This window comes from Corticium candelabrum, chromosome 6 (assembly GCF_963422355.1).
Source record: "Corticium candelabrum chromosome 6, ooCorCand1.1, whole genome shotgun sequence".
In the NCBI taxonomy this organism is placed as follows: domain Eukaryota; kingdom Metazoa; phylum Porifera; class Homoscleromorpha; order Homosclerophorida; family Plakinidae; genus Corticium; species Corticium candelabrum.
The window spans coordinates 2,496,900-2,517,904 of record NC_085090.1 but is presented as its reverse complement, the minus strand read 5'-3'; the positions used below and the strand labels follow the sequence as shown (position 1 = coordinate 2,517,904).

At 39.8% G+C, this 21,005-nt stretch overlaps 3 protein-coding genes across 3 annotated transcripts; 1 reads left to right on the top strand and 2 right to left on the bottom strand.

Moving 5' to 3' along the window:
* The first annotated feature begins 6,286 nt into the window (after positions 1-6,286).
* LOC134180733 (zinc finger MYM-type protein 1-like) lies at positions 6,287-8,888 on the top strand. Its single transcript, XM_062647918.1, has one exon. The coding sequence runs from the start codon at positions 6,398-6,400 to the stop codon at positions 8,780-8,782; it is 2,385 nt and encodes a 794-aa protein (XP_062503902.1). The 5' UTR covers positions 6,287-6,397; the 3' UTR covers positions 8,783-8,888.
* A 4,371-nt stretch (positions 8,889-13,259) lies between these two features.
* Positions 13,260-14,660, bottom strand: LOC134180732 (uncharacterized). Its single transcript, XM_062647917.1, has one exon. It carries the CDS (start codon positions 14,658-14,660, stop codon positions 13,260-13,262), a length of 1,401 nt encoding a protein of 466 aa, XP_062503901.1.
* Positions 14,661-15,063: 403 nt separating this feature from the next.
* Positions 15,064-17,067, bottom strand: LOC134180731 (sentrin-specific protease 1-like). Its single transcript, XM_062647916.1, has 9 exons — positions 16,996-17,067; positions 16,873-16,929; positions 16,714-16,809; positions 16,583-16,651; positions 16,437-16,522; positions 16,284-16,362; positions 15,639-15,689; positions 15,531-15,575; positions 15,064-15,351 (listed from the first exon to the last, which is right to left on the bottom strand). Exons 1-9 carry the CDS (start codon positions 17,065-17,067, stop codon positions 15,064-15,066), a joined length of 843 nt encoding a protein of 280 aa, XP_062503900.1.
* Positions 17,068-21,005: the final 3,938 nt, after the last annotated feature.

Sequence of the window (21,005 nt, the reverse complement as noted above, 5' to 3'; positions counted from 1 at the left end):
CAGAGACCCCACACCATGCCAACACATCGATCCCCACACCATCACACTAGCCGCGTGCTGGACCGTACGATCACAACATTCAGGGAGAAATTCCTTACCTTTGCGACGCCAAACGTACAGAGTACCATCGTTTCCTATGCTGACTTTTGACTCATCTGTAAAAAGAACAGATTTCCAGTCATCCAAAGTCCATTGTGTGAGAGTGGTTGCCCATCCCAGTCGCAAACGCCGATGGTTTTTTGTTAGCATTTGTTTTTTCTAGGCCTCCGAGCGTTGACTCCTGTCTCACTGAGACGACGACGGACTGTTCTACTTGATACCTGCTTGCCGGTTTCATCAGCCAGCTGATACGAGAGCAGTCGTGATGGTGTTCTGCGGTTCTGCAGTGCCATTCTCTTCAGTCGATGATCTTCCCGCATTGTCGTTGCCTTCCCACGTCCAGGTGGTTTTTCATAATCGCTGCTGCCATGGGAAAGCCGTTGCAGGCACTGATGAACCGAATTCCTGGAGCGGCGGACAAAAGCTGCGATCTGACGCACAGAATGGCCAACTGAGTGAAGGGCTTCAATTTTCCCTCGCGTTTTTGGACTCAACCGTTTGCCTCGAGGCATCGCTGCAACTCGTCAAATATCGCACGGAACAAGACTCTGCAACTGCGTGCAGCTGAACGTTCATGCTAACTTATCGCCTAAGTTTGTCGGTCTCAAGGGCAGCGATTTCAGTGCAGCTGACATTTTGGCGGTAGCAGTTTGAGATTTTGCTACGTAAAACGTGGACGGGAAGTGGCATGTCAATGTTCTTTTGTTGCTATAACTTTTTTAGTTTTTGTCTTAGCAGGATTTCTTTGTAATTAATTAGTGTCGCATGATTTTTGAATACGTTGAAGTTTGTTTATTGATTAAAATGGCAAAACAATTACATTGTGATGACATGCGCGAAATCAATGCGCAAAAACAGATGATTCGCCTTTTTTCATAATGTTGATAAGAGGACCCACAAAATTGCTTTCAGTCTCTACTACAGAGCATTCTTAGATTGTATGCCAAGAATGAGCATCCAAGAGCGATGAACGTGTTCAAAGACAAGAAAAGTAGGAATGGCCGTCTTCCTTCTTCAAAGCAAACTAGATGCGCAGTAGGTAGTAAGTAAAGCTGTAATCTTGAACCCAAGCTATGTTACATACTAACAATGGCGCAATCCATGAAAAAAGACATTCGAAAAACATTTGGTTTTGCTAGACACAAAAATGCTAGATGTCCCTATAATTTTGTTCAAGTCTGTATATATATATATATATATATATATATATATATATATATATATATATATATATATATATATATATATATAGTTATATATATAGTTGTTCAATAAAATTAAAATATATATCTATAAAGAAAAGCTGTATGTATGTAGGCGTGCGTGCGTGAGTGTGCGTGTGCGTGTGTGTGCGTGCGTGCGTGCGTGTGTGTGTGTGTGCGTGTGTGTGTGTGTGTGTTCGTATGTAAAATATGATCTTCTAGAAAGGCAAGTTGAAGCGCCACCGAACTTTGCTCGCTCACGCCGAATTCATGTAGTTCCACAGCGAGATTGTCGTCGTCTTCCCGATCTCTCTCTGGGCGAAGCAATTTCCTACCGATCGAACCCGTCTCCACTCTCGCGCGAATTTCCTTGGGACGGCGCATCGGACCTCCATCAAAATTTATACTCCTCATTCTTGACCTCGAAGGATGTCGTTTGCTACCAGCGATGTCGACAAGAGCAAGATATTTTCGAGGTCTTTAAAATATTCAGCTACCTTCTTTTTCACATGTCGCGCGTAAAATAGTTGCCACGTTTGGAACATTTGTTTCCTACAGTTATCCGTGTGAGTTAATAATTGCACGTTACTTCTACTTTTCGGTTACCCGGATATCTAACTCTGATTAGAATACTTGCTGCTCTCAGGATCGGGACACTCTGTTACAATTTCATTTTTTAACGGATATTAGCTAACACCTTATGTTCACTCGAATGTACGCCCACATCAGTATCGTGCAGATCGATTGTACCAGTCGTCCTTCTTCGCTACAATTCCAGCGATCGAAGATTTTATGCAGATTGAGGCCACTATTCTAGCAATTGTGTTTCTCTCCAAATAATTGTGATTCATCGGCTTCAAATCTAACTTACATATTTCAAGAACTGGACACTCGACTATAAGTTAATTTGTCTTCAACGGGATATACTAATTAACAATCAATAATCTAATCAGCCCGGGCGAAGAACAGTCTACTCAGCGACTATTGCAATAGAAATAGAGAGTAAAAGGATATTTGATTGTATTTTTAATGTTATTCAAGTACATTGTGCGGTACACAGACCGATGAGGAACATCACTGCGGCCGCTAAGAGTAGCGAGTTGCCTAATCGAATTAAAGTAATATATTGATTTTATAAATTAAACTCTTTCAACTTATTCAAAGACAAATTTGTCGTCTATGTGTGAACACTTCGAATTGCCTGGAATGTGTGGAAAGAATCGCCAGAAGCCGTATTTTCTGTGCACTTACACGCAGCAACAGCACCGTATGGTTAGACGACTACTGAAGTCCATGAACTGTTCGGAACAGCCTTTTTTTCTCACAAAGAGAATCTGTAGACATGTCAATACTGTATTAGATATTAATTGAGCATTCTTGACAGTTTGACTGCATCAACTTATTGCTACTGTTCTTGCAATAAGACTCCGTTTATTATATAAAAACTATATACATCTATTTATAATTTAGTGTATGCCAAGACAGTGTCATGACTATACTAAACTGATAGAAGTAGTTCAAACAGACACAAGACATGCAAATGCACAGTTCAAATATTGATTGTTACTTTGAGCCGGTGTAACAAATTATAGAAAGACTAAGATTAGCAGAGCCTGTTCTGTGAATGATTAATGATTCTTGCTTTTTGTTTGTAGAAGTTAAACGTCATTTTGTTCAGGAAGTAATTAATTTATTATGAGATATTTAAATATAAACAGAATTTAATTTAATTATTAAAATCACAGACAAGTCAAAATGTGTGTATATGGACAACAATTTGCACTGCAGGATTATGAACGAAAGTTGTATTCTAACGCACCACTGCCGTGGACAAGTTTTGTAGCCTATCAATGTAAAACTTGAATTGAATTGTTGCAAACTGCTTTGTCTTTCATTTGCTTGCTGTATAGGTAGCTGACACAATAGCAGCAAATAGCTTTTGGTCAATCAGAAGACCAGAAGACGCTGACTCTTCAAACATGGCGTTCGATTCGTCAGTGGAAACCTCGGTCTTTTAGATGTGATAGTCTGTTTGATAGTCTTATCATTATCAATAGAAGATTTGTTCAATGTTTTTTGACTTATTATTAATTTGTGTTTGATAGACACTGATGAATGGAACGAATTATTAGCAAAGACTTTATTAAATGCGAAGATAAGTTGTATGTTTGTCCTGTTCATATATTAAAGAAACAATCAACCAACCATTTTCATTGCTTCTATAGGTTGCATGTTTTCACTCACCCAGGCCCTCGCAACTCAGACTCTAGCCTTGAACTTTAAGTCAGGAAAGAGAAGGGAAAGGCGTATTAAAAGCATGAACAATCACGATGCTGACTTTATCTAAAAATTATAGGACTGTGCAGTGCTTCTTACAAATAACCACATGTTGGCTTGATGGTAATCATGGCTATTAGATTGACAAGACTAAATCTCTCACACGTGCTGGGACAGATTAGGTTACCAGTAGCTATCAAAAAAGGTGACTACATGAGTCATATGTTTAGACCTCAAGAGGTTACAAGAGTCTTGCGACCAACAATGATGCATTTTACTATTCTGGTTAAAGATAGAAGGCCAGTCAAATGCACTCTTGGTGACTTACAGAAGATTTTAGTTGTGTTTACTCTTATACTCTAGCAACTTGAATGTTCACGCAAAGTCAATCTCTACGTAAATCTCTCTGCCTTACAATCATCTTCTACTTCCTGCCATCACAATTCGATCCTTCTGCATCATATACTTGTTTGATATCTCCATTTCAAGATTTGCTTACATAACTAGCTATAGATTTCTTTAGTTACAAGATTCAAATCACAAAACATTTTGATGTTGACTTGACTTTAATACGCTGTCTACTGTCTTTGCAACATACTCTTTTAACTCTGCGCAAAATATGGAATTCCATTGAGCTTTCTTGTGCATTTTCAGAAATGTTTCAATAATGAAACGACATCTAGCTTCTGTGACAAGATCAATAGTCAATCATCCAGCATTTGATGATCTTGGTCAAACACTGAATATTATTGTTGTTGTTATATTACAGAAATTGTTGATGAAGTGAACTTGTTTGTAGCAAGATGAACAGCAAATTCTTTCCAACTACCAGAAATCTCACTAGTCACAGCAATCAAATGAACTTTACTAATTTGCAGTCAGCCGCCTGCTCTATTTCTGCAGAAGTAGATTTTGATGGAGAAACAATAGTTGCTACAACACCTGAAACTAAAGGCATCGATGGCAAGTAGTACACAAATTTCGAATCAATTAAATTGTATCATCTATACCAAACTATGTTGATATTTTATATATTTCTATTCCCATTTGCTAGAAAATAAATTAACGTAAAATGTGTAAGGAATCTAAACGTGTTTAGTTAGGGAGCGTCCCCACTTGTCAGCTTTTATCCAGGATATCAATATATTGTTATCCCGAAATTGGTTTCACCGCGGTAGCTTGTTCTACCGCTATGTCGAAAGATGCCTGAGTGAGAGCGTCAGACGACACGCTGTAGTACACAGCCATAGTGAGAGCTGAGACACTAGCTTTTGAAGGTCGCACATTTCGAAGAAATCTCTCTTCTCAATCTCTGCAACATCTTACGCCGTCTTTGAGACTGCCTGATTACCATGACGTAAATGTTAAACCTAAACCTCTTGAGCTAAACTATCTCTAAACTATATCTAAGCTGTTTATTTAAGTTTACACAGATTTAAAAGGCTAGTGGAGACGCGCTGACTCTTAAACAAGTTTAGGCTTCAACAACTTTAACTCTTCAGCATCGCACACTCACGATAATTAGGCTTTGTAACGCTGTTACCATTTTACAAGAATGTAAGTTAATGAGACTATTCACGCACCAGAAAGTAGTCGCATACCTATTAATTGCAACTGTAGCCACATCATACACATTTGAAAAGCATGTTAATTGCACTTTCGAATGATACCATTTTGTAGCTATCCATAAAAGATATTTAGGCCCTAATGAAGAAGCGTGCATTTTCAGTGAATATATAAGGAAACTATAATTATGAGTAGTGTGTGAAAGATGTCTTCTTCTTCTCGTCTTTTATTGCATTATCATATTTGCAATTGATTGATTATATGTATTTCGTTGTATGTATTTGTGTGTGAACAAGGTTTCACATTCCCATTGAGTTTCACTTTACGGTAATGCTAATGCTTATTGCAATGTCAACTACTTGTGAACACAGCCTTATAGAATGATTGTTATCAGTGGGTCTCTCTTGGTGTGAAGATGGGATTTGCGATGGGGAAAAGCAATTGACAATAAAAAAAATGGACATGTCTGTTGGTGCTGACAAGTTGAACCCTTAGTTTTCAAGTAAAGGCACGAGAAGTAGGGCAACATAAAGCGGCCAAACACCTGCTGGCATGTTTTCGTACTATTCCACAACTGTGCAGTAATGGATCAACTGTCAGGTGAGCACACAGATTACAATAACAAGCTGCTCTGCATTCTATGATCTTCACTGAATATCTAGTAAGATTCCTGTACGGTAAATATGTTGTGTACCTGCGGTGGTATCAGTAACACGGATGTCATGATACCACATATCCAGTGTAGCAGGAGAGCCAATGAGGTGACGTTGTTTGTCAATCATCATTTCATCTTCTGGATAGTCATCCAGTGAAGCCATTCGCTGCAGGTGGTATTTGTCTTGAGCTTATCGACAGCAGCATGAACACAGACATTAAACTAGCAGCCATCCATTTCTCGTTCTTTGGCCTGCGGGAGTTGTTTTATTAGTGTCACTAGCACACTACCACACAGTGGACGGAACACTTACTATATAAGTGGTTGTATGCAGCTGCAAAGACAGTACATAGTAGCAATGTCAGTCTTCACAGTTCATGCCAACTCCAGATCCACATCCTTTACCTGGATTCAGCAGAGCTGATGGGCGTTAGTTTACTTGCTGATTATGCAAGTCACAAAAAGGGTAAAATATACTCTTGATAAAACAGGGGCGTAGACACAATTCTAAAACTGGGGGGGCTTAACCAAGAGGCCTAATTGTGCTTTTGCGCATGCGCCCAGTGCACGTTCATCACCCGACTGCATCCGTATCACAATGTCTCTGATAGCGTGGCTGCGGAAAGCGCAACAACCGGATGGAAGTGTAACTAACTATCCCACTGGCATTGACCATGAAAGCAATGTCTCAGGTGAAGAAGACGCCCAAGAGCACGCCCAAACTAGCAACGTGGCTGGACCAGCCTCTACAAGTTCTGAAAGCGGCCACCACTCTCACCAGCCCGACGCAACTGATGCCTCCGAGACAAGACCGGTTGCTGGCGCCCAGCCTCAGCCCACCTTGATGCCTTGGAGTCCTCACCAACCCTTGCTGTCCTTCCCATATCGCACATTTGCTAAGCAGCAGCGAGCATTCTGTTCTTCTTGGTATAGAAGATACCCGTGGTTGCATTATCAAGAAGCAGATGACAAAGTCTTCTGCTTCTACTGCCAGGTGGCGGAGAAGAAGGACTTAGGCTCAGTTGCTCTGCGCGCTGGGAACTTGGACGATAAATTCGTGAGAACTGGCTTTACAGACTGGAAGAAAGCACTCACTAAATTTGAAAAACATCAGAAATCAGTCTTTCATCGTGATGCTATGGATATGGTGGTTGGCAAGGAACAGAATGTTGGGCAAATGCTAGGGAAAGGTTATGCAGAAGAAATGGTTGAGAATAGGAATATGTTACAGATAATTATTAGTTGCATTCGATACCTTGCTCGGCAAGGTCTCGCCATGCGTGGTCGGTCTAAACCTGAAGGTAGTGTCGCTCTTGAAAGGGATTCCAACTTAATGCAACTCCTCATTATGCGTGCTGAAGACAATCCGAGGCTCTGGAAATGGTTAGACAAATGCCAGGCCAAGTTCACAAGCCCCTGTATACAAAATGAAATTCTCAGTATCATGGCATTAATGATTCTGAGAGATGTTGTTAGGAAGGTATCGGGAAAGTGGTACACTATCATGGTAGATGAAACTACAGATTTGTCCAATACTGAACAAATGGTCTTCTGTCTTCGATACGTAGATGATGATCTGGAAGTCCATGAGGAAGTAATAGGGCTGTATAGCTTAGACTCAACTTCTGCTGACTCTATACTAGCAACAGTTCAAGATATCCTGTTACGCATGAATCTAAGGATTGACCATTGCCGAGGCCAGTGCTACGACGGCGCTAGTAACATGGCAGGAGCGAAGTCAGGCGTTGCAAAAAGACTAAATGATCTAGAGCCCCGTGCGTTGTACACACACTGCTATGGTCATGCATTAAACCTAGCGACTCAGGATGTGTTGAAAGGTATCAAGGTCATGCGAAGTGCTCTGGAGACCGTACATGAAATTACTAAGTTGATAAAAAAATCACCCAAACGTGAAAGCATCTTCAAGAAGTTTAAAGATGTTGTCACTGCTGGCTCTCCAGGACTACGGATTCTTTGTCCTACACGATGGACGGTCAGGGCTGAGGCATTAACGTCAATATCTGAAAACTACACTACACTTCAGATGACTTGGGATGTGGCAAAAGAAGCCACAAAGGATACTGAGATGAGAGCTAGAATTGGAGGAATCGCTTTGCAGATGGACACATTTGACTTCGTTTATGGTGTTGAACTTGGAAGAAAGCTGCTGAACATAGTGGACAACCTGTCCCGATCCTTACAGAGTTCTACTATTTCAGCATGCGAAGGCCAAAAGCTAGTCAGTACTACAACAACAACTATCCAGTCAATGAGATCTGATGAGTGCTTTGATATATTTTGGAAGTACGTTGAACGCAAAAGATTGTCACTTCAAGTGCCATCCCCTACCCTTCCACGACGTAGGAAAGTTCCAAGACAATTCGAGGTAGAAGAAGGTGCAACAGTACATCCAGTAGAAGTGAAGGAGATCTATCGAAGGGCTTACTTTGAGGCCATTGACTTGATTTTAGCAGCAGTCAAAGATAGATTTCATCAGAAAGGATTCAACATGTTACAGAAATTAGAGACAGTTGTAACTTCTCTTCAGCAACCCCAGCAATCGGAAGCACTGAAAGAGATTGTCAATTTTTATGGTGATGATTTCAGTCACCCAGACCGACTTCAAACACAGCTCACTCTTCTTCATGCAGGTACTGAACAGCCACTGACGGATGTACGGTCTCTGGTCGTATACCTCAAATCCTTAAGCAGTGCAGAAAGACAGTTTTTTTCTGAAGTCATCAAAGTAGTCAAGCTCATTCTGGTAATGCCGGCAACAAACGCCACAAGTGAAAGAAGTTTTAGTGCTCTCCGTAGACTCAAGACATGGCTACGTTCTACAATAAGTGAATGTCGTCTCAACTGGTCTATGATACTCCATATCCATAAGGACAAAACTGATGCATTACCAATAAAAGGTGTTGCGAATGAGTTTGTTACACGTAATGAAAGCAGAAGACGACTATTCGGACACTTTGATTAAACTCTTTTGAATTAGTAAATGTAGTGTTGTGTTGTACGCGTACTGCCTATCCCTTAATGTATCAAAGATTTGAAATACAAGTCTCAAATTCTGGGGGGGCTTGAGCCCCCAAAGCCCCCCCCGGTGTCTACGCCCTTGTAAAAGGCCTGAAGCACCTGGAAATAGGGAACATAGATATAGAAGAGCAGAATGCTGATTTGTAGGCAAACTGGCCGGTGATGACTTCTGTGACGACTATACATTGGACGAAAAAGTTCTGACTACGTTAAATTGTGACTTTGCAGTGATTGAAAGCGACCTCAGTCATAATCGGGAAATTACATTAAAAAGTTGAGGATGACATCATAGTTCGCTTCTTTCACGTTTCTCTTCCCGCATTTAAGACACTCTTTCCCCCAAGCTGGACAATCTGACCCTCCTCCTCGATGTCCTCGTAGACCACAGTTACCACACCAAAACGCTGCTGAGGTACTAGCTCCAGCACCTTGATAGTCAAGAGGGCGTCTTAACTTTACCGCACTAGCCACCCCTCCTACGCTGGTCGTTTCAACCTTACCGACTTCAGCAGAACGCGGCACCACTATAACTTCAATGGCTTTTGCCTTAGCTATGGCTTCTTCCACGTGAGCCGGCAATGTCACCGCCTCGTCACAGTTATAGTATCCTTCTTCATAAACAACCGCTCCCTAATACATGAATGTAATGTCTTTTTTATTAATTGGTATCGACTCAACTCGTCATGCATGACTCCAAAGCAACATGTAGCTGCTAGTTCCCGTAGTGCAGCGACATATTTTCTAACTGACTCACCCTGTCGTTGTGACCTCTGCCGAAACTGAACCGTTTCATTATCATGTTCTTCTTTGCTCCGAAATATTCAGTCATTTTTCTCGTGTGGCCGCGTACATCGCTGCTACTCCAAGTGTTGCGAAAACACGTTGACCTAATCCCAGACAGTGAATCAATACCGCCGTTTTCCTTTCTTGAGGAATGTTGCTAGACCTAAGACCAGAAGCTATCATGTACATATCGAACGCCGACAGCCAAGCATGCCAATCGGTCTGTGGTTCACCAGGTTGCGGTAGAAAGGGGGTGGGGTGTACACCCGGAACCTGTATCCTCGTCGCCATTATGTTGTATCGTAACATAACCACTTATTAGTTAACACAACCGACTATACACAACCACCGCAGAACTCGTATGACGCAACTCCTCTCTCTAAGTCCCGTATATCCTCTAATCCATATACCCGTATATAACACACAGGCATTTGGTAGCTGACACTCGCTGCCTGAATATCTGGAAGCATTCCGTAGCAGTGGCAGCAGTGATGACGAATTCTGAGCTCTGACACTGGTATTTGGTATAATTGTGTTCTGTTCTATGGAAAGCAAACCTTTGTCGCATTGCCACATGTCAGTCGGTTCTTCTCGAAGTCCAACACAATTTTTAGACCAGAATGTAAGAATTATTGCAGATACTACGGGAGATTAAGCCACAAGACAGCACCATGAAATCATTTTCCACACTTGCCATTGCATTGCACCATATTTGGCTGGGTTGTTACTAAGTCACAATTCCGGCAATGTTACTGTCTCGGCTTTAGTTCAACTGAAAAGAAGAAACAATATTTTAGTTATCCTAATTGCAGATTCATTACATTGGAAGATATTGCCTGTCTCCAAGAGGTGATGCCAGGCTTGAGAACTAAAATACTTTGACATATGACTACTCTCAAAGTCTAATATTACTATGTCGTCAATACGTTCTTCTGGCCTCGCCGGGCGAATTTGTTTTTGGACACCCTTTCGACTTAGCCGCTGGAGCGAACAGTGCGCTGGTAGTACGAGGCTAGCGGCGCGGCCTTTGATTCTTGGTAGTCAACGGACATGTTCCAACCGTGATTTTGACATAAACGAAGTGCTGCGTTTTTGCGCATCTCTCGAACCTGTACAGTTTATTCAAAGGGGGCCCCAGTTTTGAACATCGTCTGCTGAACGTTATTTTCTCTGTGCAAATCGACTTCAAATAGATTGGACGGCAGGTAAAGTGATTTCTAAATTACTATGAATTGCGATTAAACATTTTTTATTATTTCTAAAGTCTCTTTTGGGTGCATATAGCTATGCACGTTGCCTCGATTGAATTGTACGGCAATATTTACGCTGTTACATACACTGCATACATCAAATTGTGTACTATTTATTGCAAATCTATTTTCTGTGTGCAATCATATAATATGCAATTAATAATACAATTATATAATACAAACTACTACTACCACAAATTTACTAACAGATAAACATTATTTAGTTGAAATGACAGCATTGATATATTTTAAACATTACTTAGTTGGTATAGACGTTTCAATAATCATGACAAATCAGATGTTGGATATATATGCCTTTTACGAACTGACATTATATTTTGAAATACATATCATGCCATTGGTTGTTATATAATTGGTGACATGAATGACAGTTATATATGTAATTAGCTGTGTGTGTGTGTGTGTGTGTGTGTGTGTGTGTGTGTGTGTGTGTGTGTGTGTGTGTGTGTGTTAATTGTGTGTGCGTACTTTACCTACTTGAAGTACGAGCATAATCAATATTTGATAAAGATCAAATGGTTGAAATGAAGACGAAGATCGATACTTAGTTTATGCAGCAAATGTTAGGCAAACTCAACTTTGACATACTAGAATTATTAGTTTGTAGATGGTAATATTTATTATATGATCTACACAGCTGATCAACTGAAAACCCTTTTTTAGTTAATCTAGATTATTTAGTTATGTGGTGTTTATTGTTGCTGTCGACGATGTGACAGTGGAAATAATTTAATTGGAAAATTATTGCTGCGGCTAGTCTTTTACAAACATTGATTTATTAAGTGCCTATCTGTTTGTATCAATATGAATGCAAGAGTTTTGACTTTATGTGTTGACCTATTTTTGCAGTGACACTATTAGTTAATTTTCATTATCATGCAACAACAGTTTGTAGATGTTATAGATACTAAGAAATAAGTTGAACAATTAATTGAACAGAGTTGTTTGATTATCTGTTTTTGTTTTTGTTTGTCTGACCATCTGTTTATATCTGTTTGTTTGTCTGCTTGTTTGTTTGTTTGTCTGTTTATCTATTTGTTATTACATATTTTCTTATTGATTGGTTCTATAGTTTATATGTATGAGCTAAATAATATGATCTAAACTAATTAGTTAGCTTTATAAATTATTGTATCTTGGGGCAATTCCTTGGTAGTTCTGTATGTTTGTTCTTTTTTGGATCAAGGACGTACCTTGGGGTATTTTGCTGCAGCAATGGATTTCAGTATACTTTGACACATAATTTATGTCATCAAGACTCATGTCACAAACAATTGGTTATTCATAATACATGGTAACAAGAGTTGTGATCAACTATCTAGTTTACATTGTGCAAGTTAGTGGTCCAAGTAAGTACTGAATATTTCTTTTGCATGTCTTCATAATGGTGCTTAATTAATTAACATAATATTATACTGGCATGTTGAGAGAGTAGTGAACAGTCTACCATCTTCCTGCATTTTGTTGACCTTTGGAGACACTGTCTTTCAAAGAGTGAGGTCTTTTGATTGAGTGTTTTTTAGTTAAACTGCTATAAAATACCTGTCATCTTTTTCAGTCTCTTTGATTTTTAGTAACAGCTGCAGGGGCTCGTCCAGGAGCTGCTGCTGCTTTCCCTCTGTGTATTGATTTTCTTCTTCCACCTGATTTGGCTTGAATAGGGATCCTCCTACCTCGCCGCAAAACTCCGTAATTCTTTCGGGTGACACTGCCCCCAAAGCACCAACCGAATTTATGGAATGCTGTAATCAGATGAGAATTTGTGGATTTGGTGGATAGTTTATTGTATGTTGTAGTAAACTTTTCTATGCTTTGCTGGAACATAACATCAGCCCTCAGTTGCTTTTTAATATCTTTGGATATTAAGTCAACTACCTGACAGAGTTGGTCTTGTTGCTGTGTTTCTTGTTTTAGAGAGACAGTGGTATCAGAATCATGCTCTTTGTTGCACTACTTTGTGTCCTCATCTACACACCATTGTGGCTGTAGATATTCTGATTGCGCATACCAGCCAGTTGAAATGTAGTGCTGCTGCTGCTTCTCCTGCTGCTGTGTTGGTGATGGTGGTGGCTCGCATGATTTCTTTGTTGTGTCAACTGGCTTACTGATTAGCGTATAGAAGGACAAATCTTCTACACATTCCTTGACATATGCAATGTATGCCAACTTCCATTTGTCTTCAAGGTTGAGAGCAGGAATGCAGTTTACTGTTGTTCACCCAAAGTGCAACACAACTGCTGCTTCGTGACTACACGGTGACCCATCTTGACCTCTTGGGCACGTGCAAACTCCTATTTTCATGTCAGTGTAATGAGCAACTCCCCTTTCAGTCTTGCTTGGCACCAAAAAGCATTCTTTTGCGATCTGCTATATGGTTACTTTAGCATATGCTTTAGCATTTACGCCTTGATAGCGAAGAGAAATAAAGCAGTCAACTCGACTGTGGGCTACACTGAGCAGTTTACTCTGGTAGTACCGTTCCATTATTTTAGTTGTGAAATAGAATATCTGTACCAAGTTGTATGCTTTCACTCGACTGAAAATGAGCTCTTTCAGGATCCTCATTCCAGCTTCTGCATAGTTGTTAGTATGATTTCCTCCAATAAGAATCGTTCTACAATAGCAGTGCGCCCATTCTCTTCGTCTAGCCCACAGTGACTGCATGTGACTATAAAACTTAGGATATTTCTTTACTTCAGGGCTTTGAAGGAAACTGTTGTAGTGTTTCTGTAGCTCAGTTTCTGTATTAGTGTAAACTAATTTCTTGACTTTTTCAATAAGGATGGTACGATCATTTTTAAAAATGTGGTTTTTACTATCATATAGCCAGGTCCACCTGCGTTGAAGAAAATGAAATGTACATAGAAGGAGATTTGCTGTTGGCCAGAAATTGTGAAGAGCTTCTCGCTCTGTATGGCTGTCATCGGTCATAACAATAGTGGGACCATGTTTCACTCCTTTGCCATTGAATGCCTCCTCAGGCAAAACTTCTCCTAACAACTCCAGTCCACGATGTATGGTTGTCGCCTGCTCATCTGAAGTGACAATCACACCTAGAGGGATACCAGAAGTAGGTGTGCTAGTTGACATAATGAATACAGATGAATTATAGCGATCTAGTGAGGAAGTTGCATCAATAAACACCATTTCTCTGGCTTGTTTGATGTTGTTGTGGGCTCTGGACATAAGTGGTGTACAGATTGCTAGAACCATTGGCTGATGTTTCTGCTTTCTTTTACACAACTTGACTTTTTTTCTTGGTGGTGGTGAGATGTCGTCATCACTGTTAGAAGATGTGCCACTTTTTGCTTTGTTCAAGCATGGATTTTTATAGACCTGAAGTTTGGCTGTTCCACCTTGTTGTTGGTTGTTTTCATTGTAGATATCAATTTCAGTTTGAAGCTGAAAAAACATGTCTGGCCCATTCTCTTCACCCATTTCCTTTTTTCTCCATTGCTCATGCAATCTGCTGTAGTCCTGTACTGATGGATTTATGGCCCTGTCTGCTAGTACACGTTGATCATCTTGCTCGTATTCAGCACAGGAAATCATCAGGTTGGTTTCATGGGCGTGCCGAGCTGATGCTGCACTATGCCCCTTACAGAAAAGAGTGAAAATTTCCTGCTTTGTGGCATCATCTACAGATCGAAAACTCAACGCATGCGCCGAGTGTACAGAATGGTTGTGAATAAAATTCAACTTCAAGATTGTCATGTTTGACAGGACGTTTTTATCTGCTGTACAAACTTGCTTCTTGGTAGCTTTCATGATGGTTAAAGTCAACTTTGAAGGACATTCTGTTTTTTGCTTCTCATTCCTGCAATGAGAGATCTTCTCTGTCCTTTTCTCTCAACTCGAAGATGTGCCTGTTTTTGCTTGTGACTTAATGATTTTCTGTGATGCTGACAATGCATGTGGAATTTTGCCACAAGGCGTTTGAAAGCAATCTTCTTTGTTCTTGTTGTTCTGTATGTGCACTTGCTGTGACACATGAATTGTTTTAGCCATTGCTCTGCATCGGCTCTAGTTGCTAAATTAATTCGTAGAGTGGCAAAAAACTGGGGACTATCAAGACAGTGTTGCTCAGATACTTTGAATTCGTCTATCACATATGTGTATTTATTGGATTGTGGTACAGCAGCTCTCAATTGTTCTGGGCAATCATTTCTGTTTAGGACAGAATAGCAATTTCTATTGCTGGAGGAGACTCTTTCCACAGTGCTGTTTCAAAATCCGAATCTGAATCTGTGCTTAGATTTGACTGGCAGGTTGGAATGAGCGATTGTTTGATTGTGGGTTGACATTCATTGTTTTTGGACTCAGTTATGGGTGCCAAGTCAGTGCTGTTGGTTATTTCTACATGTGTTGATATGGATTCATTGGAGTCAGCTGCTGTCTTTGACTTGCACACGTTTGTTAGTTCTGACTGAATCCGACAACGAATCTGGGGAATGTCAGCCTGTAGTAACAAAGCCAATAAAGTACGAGTACTTACTAACTGTACAAACTGTTCTAGATATATCATTCAGGTTTTCTAAGTGGTTCTATAAATAGAATGTTTGAGTTTCTTAGTATCAGTAGTAAGCTGTTGACTGTTAATTAATTAATTAATGGACATATAAATTAACAATCATGTACCTGACTGAAGTCCATGTCTCTTCTGTGAACCACGCAATAGGCATACTGAATAGATAAAATTAAATTGTGACTAGTTTAGAACAAGTCAGACCAAGTAGCTTGTAATACCTGGAGAAGAAACACCCCACAGTCATTACCGTTCTGCTGTTGAGGTATTTCCTGTATTAGCGTAAGTCATAAAGAAAGTATGAATAACAGAATAATGTCTTTGTGTATATTGCATTTATTTATAGATTACAATGGTAATCATGCTACATAACAACACTAACTAATGTCAGTTGTTTGCACACCGTGGTCTTTGAACTGTTTATTGGATTTAATGATGAACACACACATATGCACACACACACGCACACACACACACACACACACACACACACACACACACACACACACAAATTCACAATACACTAACTGCATTCACGACATTGCATCTCAAAGGAGGACTCTTTGTTGGCCAGAACTTGTCTAGCAGTTTCAAGCCCACTATTAAGTTAAAAGTTGACCTGTTATGTACAATGTATACCTATATTTGCAGCTAGTAAGAGCCAATGATGGTGGGCAGATATTATCTTTGTGTTGAGATTGAGTAACTGTAAGAGGTTTTCATTACGATTTGATTAGAAGTGAGCATTAATTAGTTGAGGGTAATAAGTCATTAATTGTCTTATATGGCTAGCTGCATGTGACCTATTCGAACGTGCACTCTTTAAATGTTCAGTTTTATATAGTAGTGAATATAATAGATCTTACACTGGCGTTGATAGTCTTCCACTCTGTCCAGTCAATCTGTATTATACGTCTCAACATACTTTGTCGTGACAAATACTGCCTGCAATTGTTCAAAATTAAGATAACAATTATGATCTAACAGTTAGTGATTATGTTGTGAATGTGTTTACTTACTTCATCTGACTGAAACTGTCTGTAGCATCATACAATCCTCTAATTGAATCATAATAAGTCATAGTCTTTTCTCTATTATTTACTACCTGTATACAAAAGTTGATTTAGGGTATAAATAATGGTTTAAGCGGGTGAGTGGGCCACACCAGAAGTGTCCAGTGGATGTTGCCTTCATTGATAGGTACTATTAGCAACTTGACATCAAAAATATCTGCCTACATTTTGAAGATTTGCACGTAAAAATGCATTCATGTATTTCAATTGCAGCTTTCTTCACCTTTTTGTACCAGCTGTCAACAGACTTGATGCCTTTATTTCTAATTGTGGTAAAGAAGTGAGTGCTCAAGACCTCGAAGTTCTTTAGATTTCGATTCTGCACCAGGTAAACGATCCAACACATGTCAGAAATAGAAAAATCTAGATAAAGCTAAACTACTTTTTGTAAATCTTTTCCAGAGTGGCTCTTCAAGAAACACAGATAAGCTTCAATGAACTACACCATTTTAATTTTAGTATTTTTGTACATTTGAGAATTTGTACACATTGGCGTCAGACTTACACTATCATTTAGCCAATTATCGTCATTCAACAGCTGGAGATCTCGGCTATTTAAGGTACCGTGGTGTTCCATGTTACACGGAGACAAGCAGGTTGTTTTGACACCTCCACGGAAGCCCGCCAAAATTCTTATGCCACGCCCTCATGCCTCGTGATTTTGCACTACGCCGCGAGCGCATACTGCTAGATTTCAAATTCTGACGCAAAAAGAAACCGCGAGTGCACACTCTAGTTACAAAGATAGAGACTTAAGTAAATTAGAGATCTACAAAAATTAGCTGAATACACACTAGTCAATAAACACTACAATAAACTCTGCCAGTCAACCTCCGTATTTATTGACATTCTATTAGAACATACATTGACATGTGCTATCCATTGTACTCAAACAACTATAGCTGAATTTATCTCCACCTATGTAAACAGTATGGGTGAAATTCTTGTTGCTATTCCTGAGCTGCAAAATTAAAGGCCTCCTGCAGAATCAACATATAAGATCAAGCCATCTGCACCATTCTGTCAACAAACAATTACAGTAAAAGTCAAAATAAATTGCGTATGGTTATATTATATAACGTGCATACTATAACAGTTTACAAAATTTTATTTGATCAGCAGTATATATTGATATACAAAACAGATACACATTCCTTAAATTTGTTTCCATGTATGTAGATATTAAGAACTCCACCCCAATACTCACTGTCTCACAACAAACACCATAAACTCACAATAAACACCACATAACTAAATAATCTAGATTAACTAAAAAAGAGTTTCAGTTGATCAGCTGTGTAGATCATATAATAAAATATTACCATCTACAAACTAATAATTCTACTATGTCAAAGTTGAGTTTGCCTAACATTTGCTGCATAAACTAAGTATCGATCTTCGTCTTCATTTCAACCATTTGATCTTTATCAAATATTGATTATGTTCTAGCTATGTTGCTCGTACTTCAAGTAGGTAAAGTACGCACACACAATTAACACACACACACACACACACACACACACACACACACACACACACACACACACACACACACACACACACACACACACACACACACACACACACACACACACACACACACACACACAGCTAATTGCATACATAACTGTCATTCATGTCACGAATTATATAACAACCAATGGCATGATATGTATTTCAAAATATAATGTCAGTTCGTAAAAGGCATGTATATCCAACATCTGATTTGTCATGATTATTGAAACGTCTACACATTATTTTACGTACGTGTTTATGCCAACTAAGTAATGCTTAAAATATATCAATGCTGTCATTTCAACTAGATAATGTTTATCTGTTAGTAAATTTGTGGTAGTAGTAGTTTGTATTATATAATTGTATTATTAATTGCATATTATATGATTGCACACAGAAAACAGATTTGCAATAAATAGTACACAATTTGATGTATGCAGTGTATGTAACAGCGTAAATATTGCCGTACAATTCAATCGAGGCAACATGCATAGCTGTATGCACCCAAAACAGACTTTAGAAATAATAAAAAATGTTTAATCGCAATTCATAGTAATTTAGAAATCACTTTACCTGCCGTCCAATCTATTTGAAGTCGATTTGCACAGAGAAAATAACGTTCAGCAGACGATGTTCAAAACTGGGGCCCCCTTTGAATAAACGGTGCAGGTTACTGTTCGAGAGATGCGCAAAAACGCAGCACTTCGTTTATGTCAAAATCACGGTTGGAACATGTCCGTTGACTACCAAGAATCAAAGGCCGCGCCGCTAGCATCGTACTACCAGCGCACTGTTCGCTCCAGCGGCTAAGTCGAAAGGGTGTCCCAAAAAATAATTCGCCCTCGCCGGGATGTTAGTTTTCTGTAACAGTTGACCATCTCTTTCAAGCTTAGACATGGTTGTTTCATCACAAAACATTTAGTACAGCTGTCAAAGAATACTTGCTATGTCTATTATAGGTAGATGCCAACACAGAAATAGAAATACCGTGGTTTTTCTTGGGCATCTTGTATTTTTTATTACCCAGGATGACAGAAGAGTGGCACTCTTGATTTCTTTCTTCTGCTGTCTTGTAGGCTTTGCGAGATGAATTTTGGAGCGGTTTCCAGACTGTTTTGATGTAGAAAAGATCTTTGCTTTTGTCCTCTGGACTGCGATTTCTTATTTGCTGGTGCTGATGCTGATGTGTTTGCATTATTGGCCATTCCACTACATCTCTCGGCAAGAGAAAGAAGTGCTGTATCTTTACGGAGCTTAGCCAAATCAGAGAGGAGAACATGGACACTGTTACACCTAGATAGTTGCATTATATCAATCAGGTAGTCTTGGCATTTTCCTCGAACAGTCTCTACATCGTGTTGTATTGAGTCATTGCCTAGAGAATCAACTACAGTTTCCCAGTCAACATCTTTGGTAGGTGGCTCATCTGTTGAATTAGTTGGTGATCTTGTTCAACTAAGTCTTGCTGACTTGTTTGCACTGCATATGTAGCTGCCACCAAGTGAATGTGCTTATAAATAGTCGTTCTTACGCGAAGTCGAAGAAAAGTGCATGAAAATTGGTGAATGCAAACGTAGCATTGGTTACACACTATGGTGCAGCAAGGAACAGCTGTGCGATTTTGCTTCTGTACTTTGTATATGGAGATATCTTTGCCATTGTTTGATTTGATTTGCCAAAGACCTCCAAAATTTTCTATGCAATCTGGTGACATTAAAGAGCTTGTCTGGTGCTTCCCATGGATCATCCGCAATGGGTTTATTCCTGCTTTTCCTTTACTCAATTTGATTAGGCGATCAAAAGCGTTGTCTCTGGAAAATTTTAGCGAAAGGTGAAAACGAAGTGTCAAGACGTCTGCTCACACGTCCATGGAGGTACACATATTTTAGAACACGATGGAATGCTTTCGCATACATGTTTGTATTTATACCACTACCCATTCTGTAACACAGGGCCCATTCATTCTTTCGACTCGCATATACTCTCTCAAAATAGTCTGAAAATTCCTTAGTTTTCTTGTGTTTCTTGAGATCAACACACACACACACACACACACACACACACACACACACACACACACACACACACACACACACACACACACACACACACACACACACACACACACACACACACACACACACACACACACACACACACACACACACACACACACACCACGCGCGCGCGCGCGCACACACACACACACACACACACACACACACACACACACACACACACACACACACACACACACACACACACACACACACACACACACACACACACACACACCACTACACACACCCCAAACCCCACAACCCAAACCCCACACCCCACACCCCACACCCCACATACATACACACCACACACCACACACACACACACACACACACACACACACACACACACACACACACACACACACACACACACACACACACACACACACACACACACACACACACACACACACACACACACACACACACACACACCACTTCTCAAACATTTCTTGCTCAGGCTCTTCCATTAGGGTCTTCAGTTGCTTGTAAACTTCTTTTTCTAAATCACTGTTACTTAATTTTCTTAGCTGCATTCGCCACGCTCTCTCTACATGCCAATTGCACCACAGCTTGTGAGATCGGTGATTAAAACTAGTTACCCAAGCATTGTATTACTGACTTGCATCATCAGACATGAATCATTGGGTTGTAGGTCCATGTTGTCATTCTGCGCACCTCTGCTAAGAACTGTCTAATTGCATGTTCTTCTTCACTGTTACTTATGCACCAAGCTACTGGCAGTTCTTTCCCAAAATCATCCACAACAAGCAGAGTGATCAGATAGAAACGATATATATTAGTGCCATGAGTAGCATCCATGCAAACTACTCTGTTGTGGCCAATTGCTTTAGACATTTGTTTCTATAAAGGTGTTTGTATGACAATCATAAAGTCGTTGCTATCTAGGTTGCTCTCATGGTTTGAGGCTGTATCT

What these genes read in the sequence shown, in the direction of transcription:
- LOC134180733 (XM_062647918.1), top strand. Translation starts at nt 6,398, where the DNA reads ATGTCTCTGATAGCGTGGCTGCGGAAAGCGCAACAACCGGATGGAAGT.
- LOC134180732 (XM_062647917.1), bottom strand. Translation starts at nt 14,660, where the DNA reads ATGAAAGCTACCAAGAAGCAAGTTTGTACAGCAGATAAAAACGTCCTG.
- LOC134180731 (XM_062647916.1), bottom strand. Translation starts at nt 17,067, where the DNA reads ATGGAACACCACGGTACCTTAAATAGCCGAGATCTCCAGCTGTTGAAT. An exon ending in ATAATTGGCTAAATGATAGT is followed by an intron (nt 16,930 to 16,995) that starts GTAAGTCTGACG and finishes AAAATGGTGTAG; the next exon opens with TTCATTGAAGCTTATCTGTG. An exon ending in GAGACATGGACTTCAGTCAG is followed by an intron (nt 15,352 to 15,530) that starts GTACATGATTGT and finishes TTGTTACTACAG; the next exon opens with GCTGACATTCCCCAGATTCG.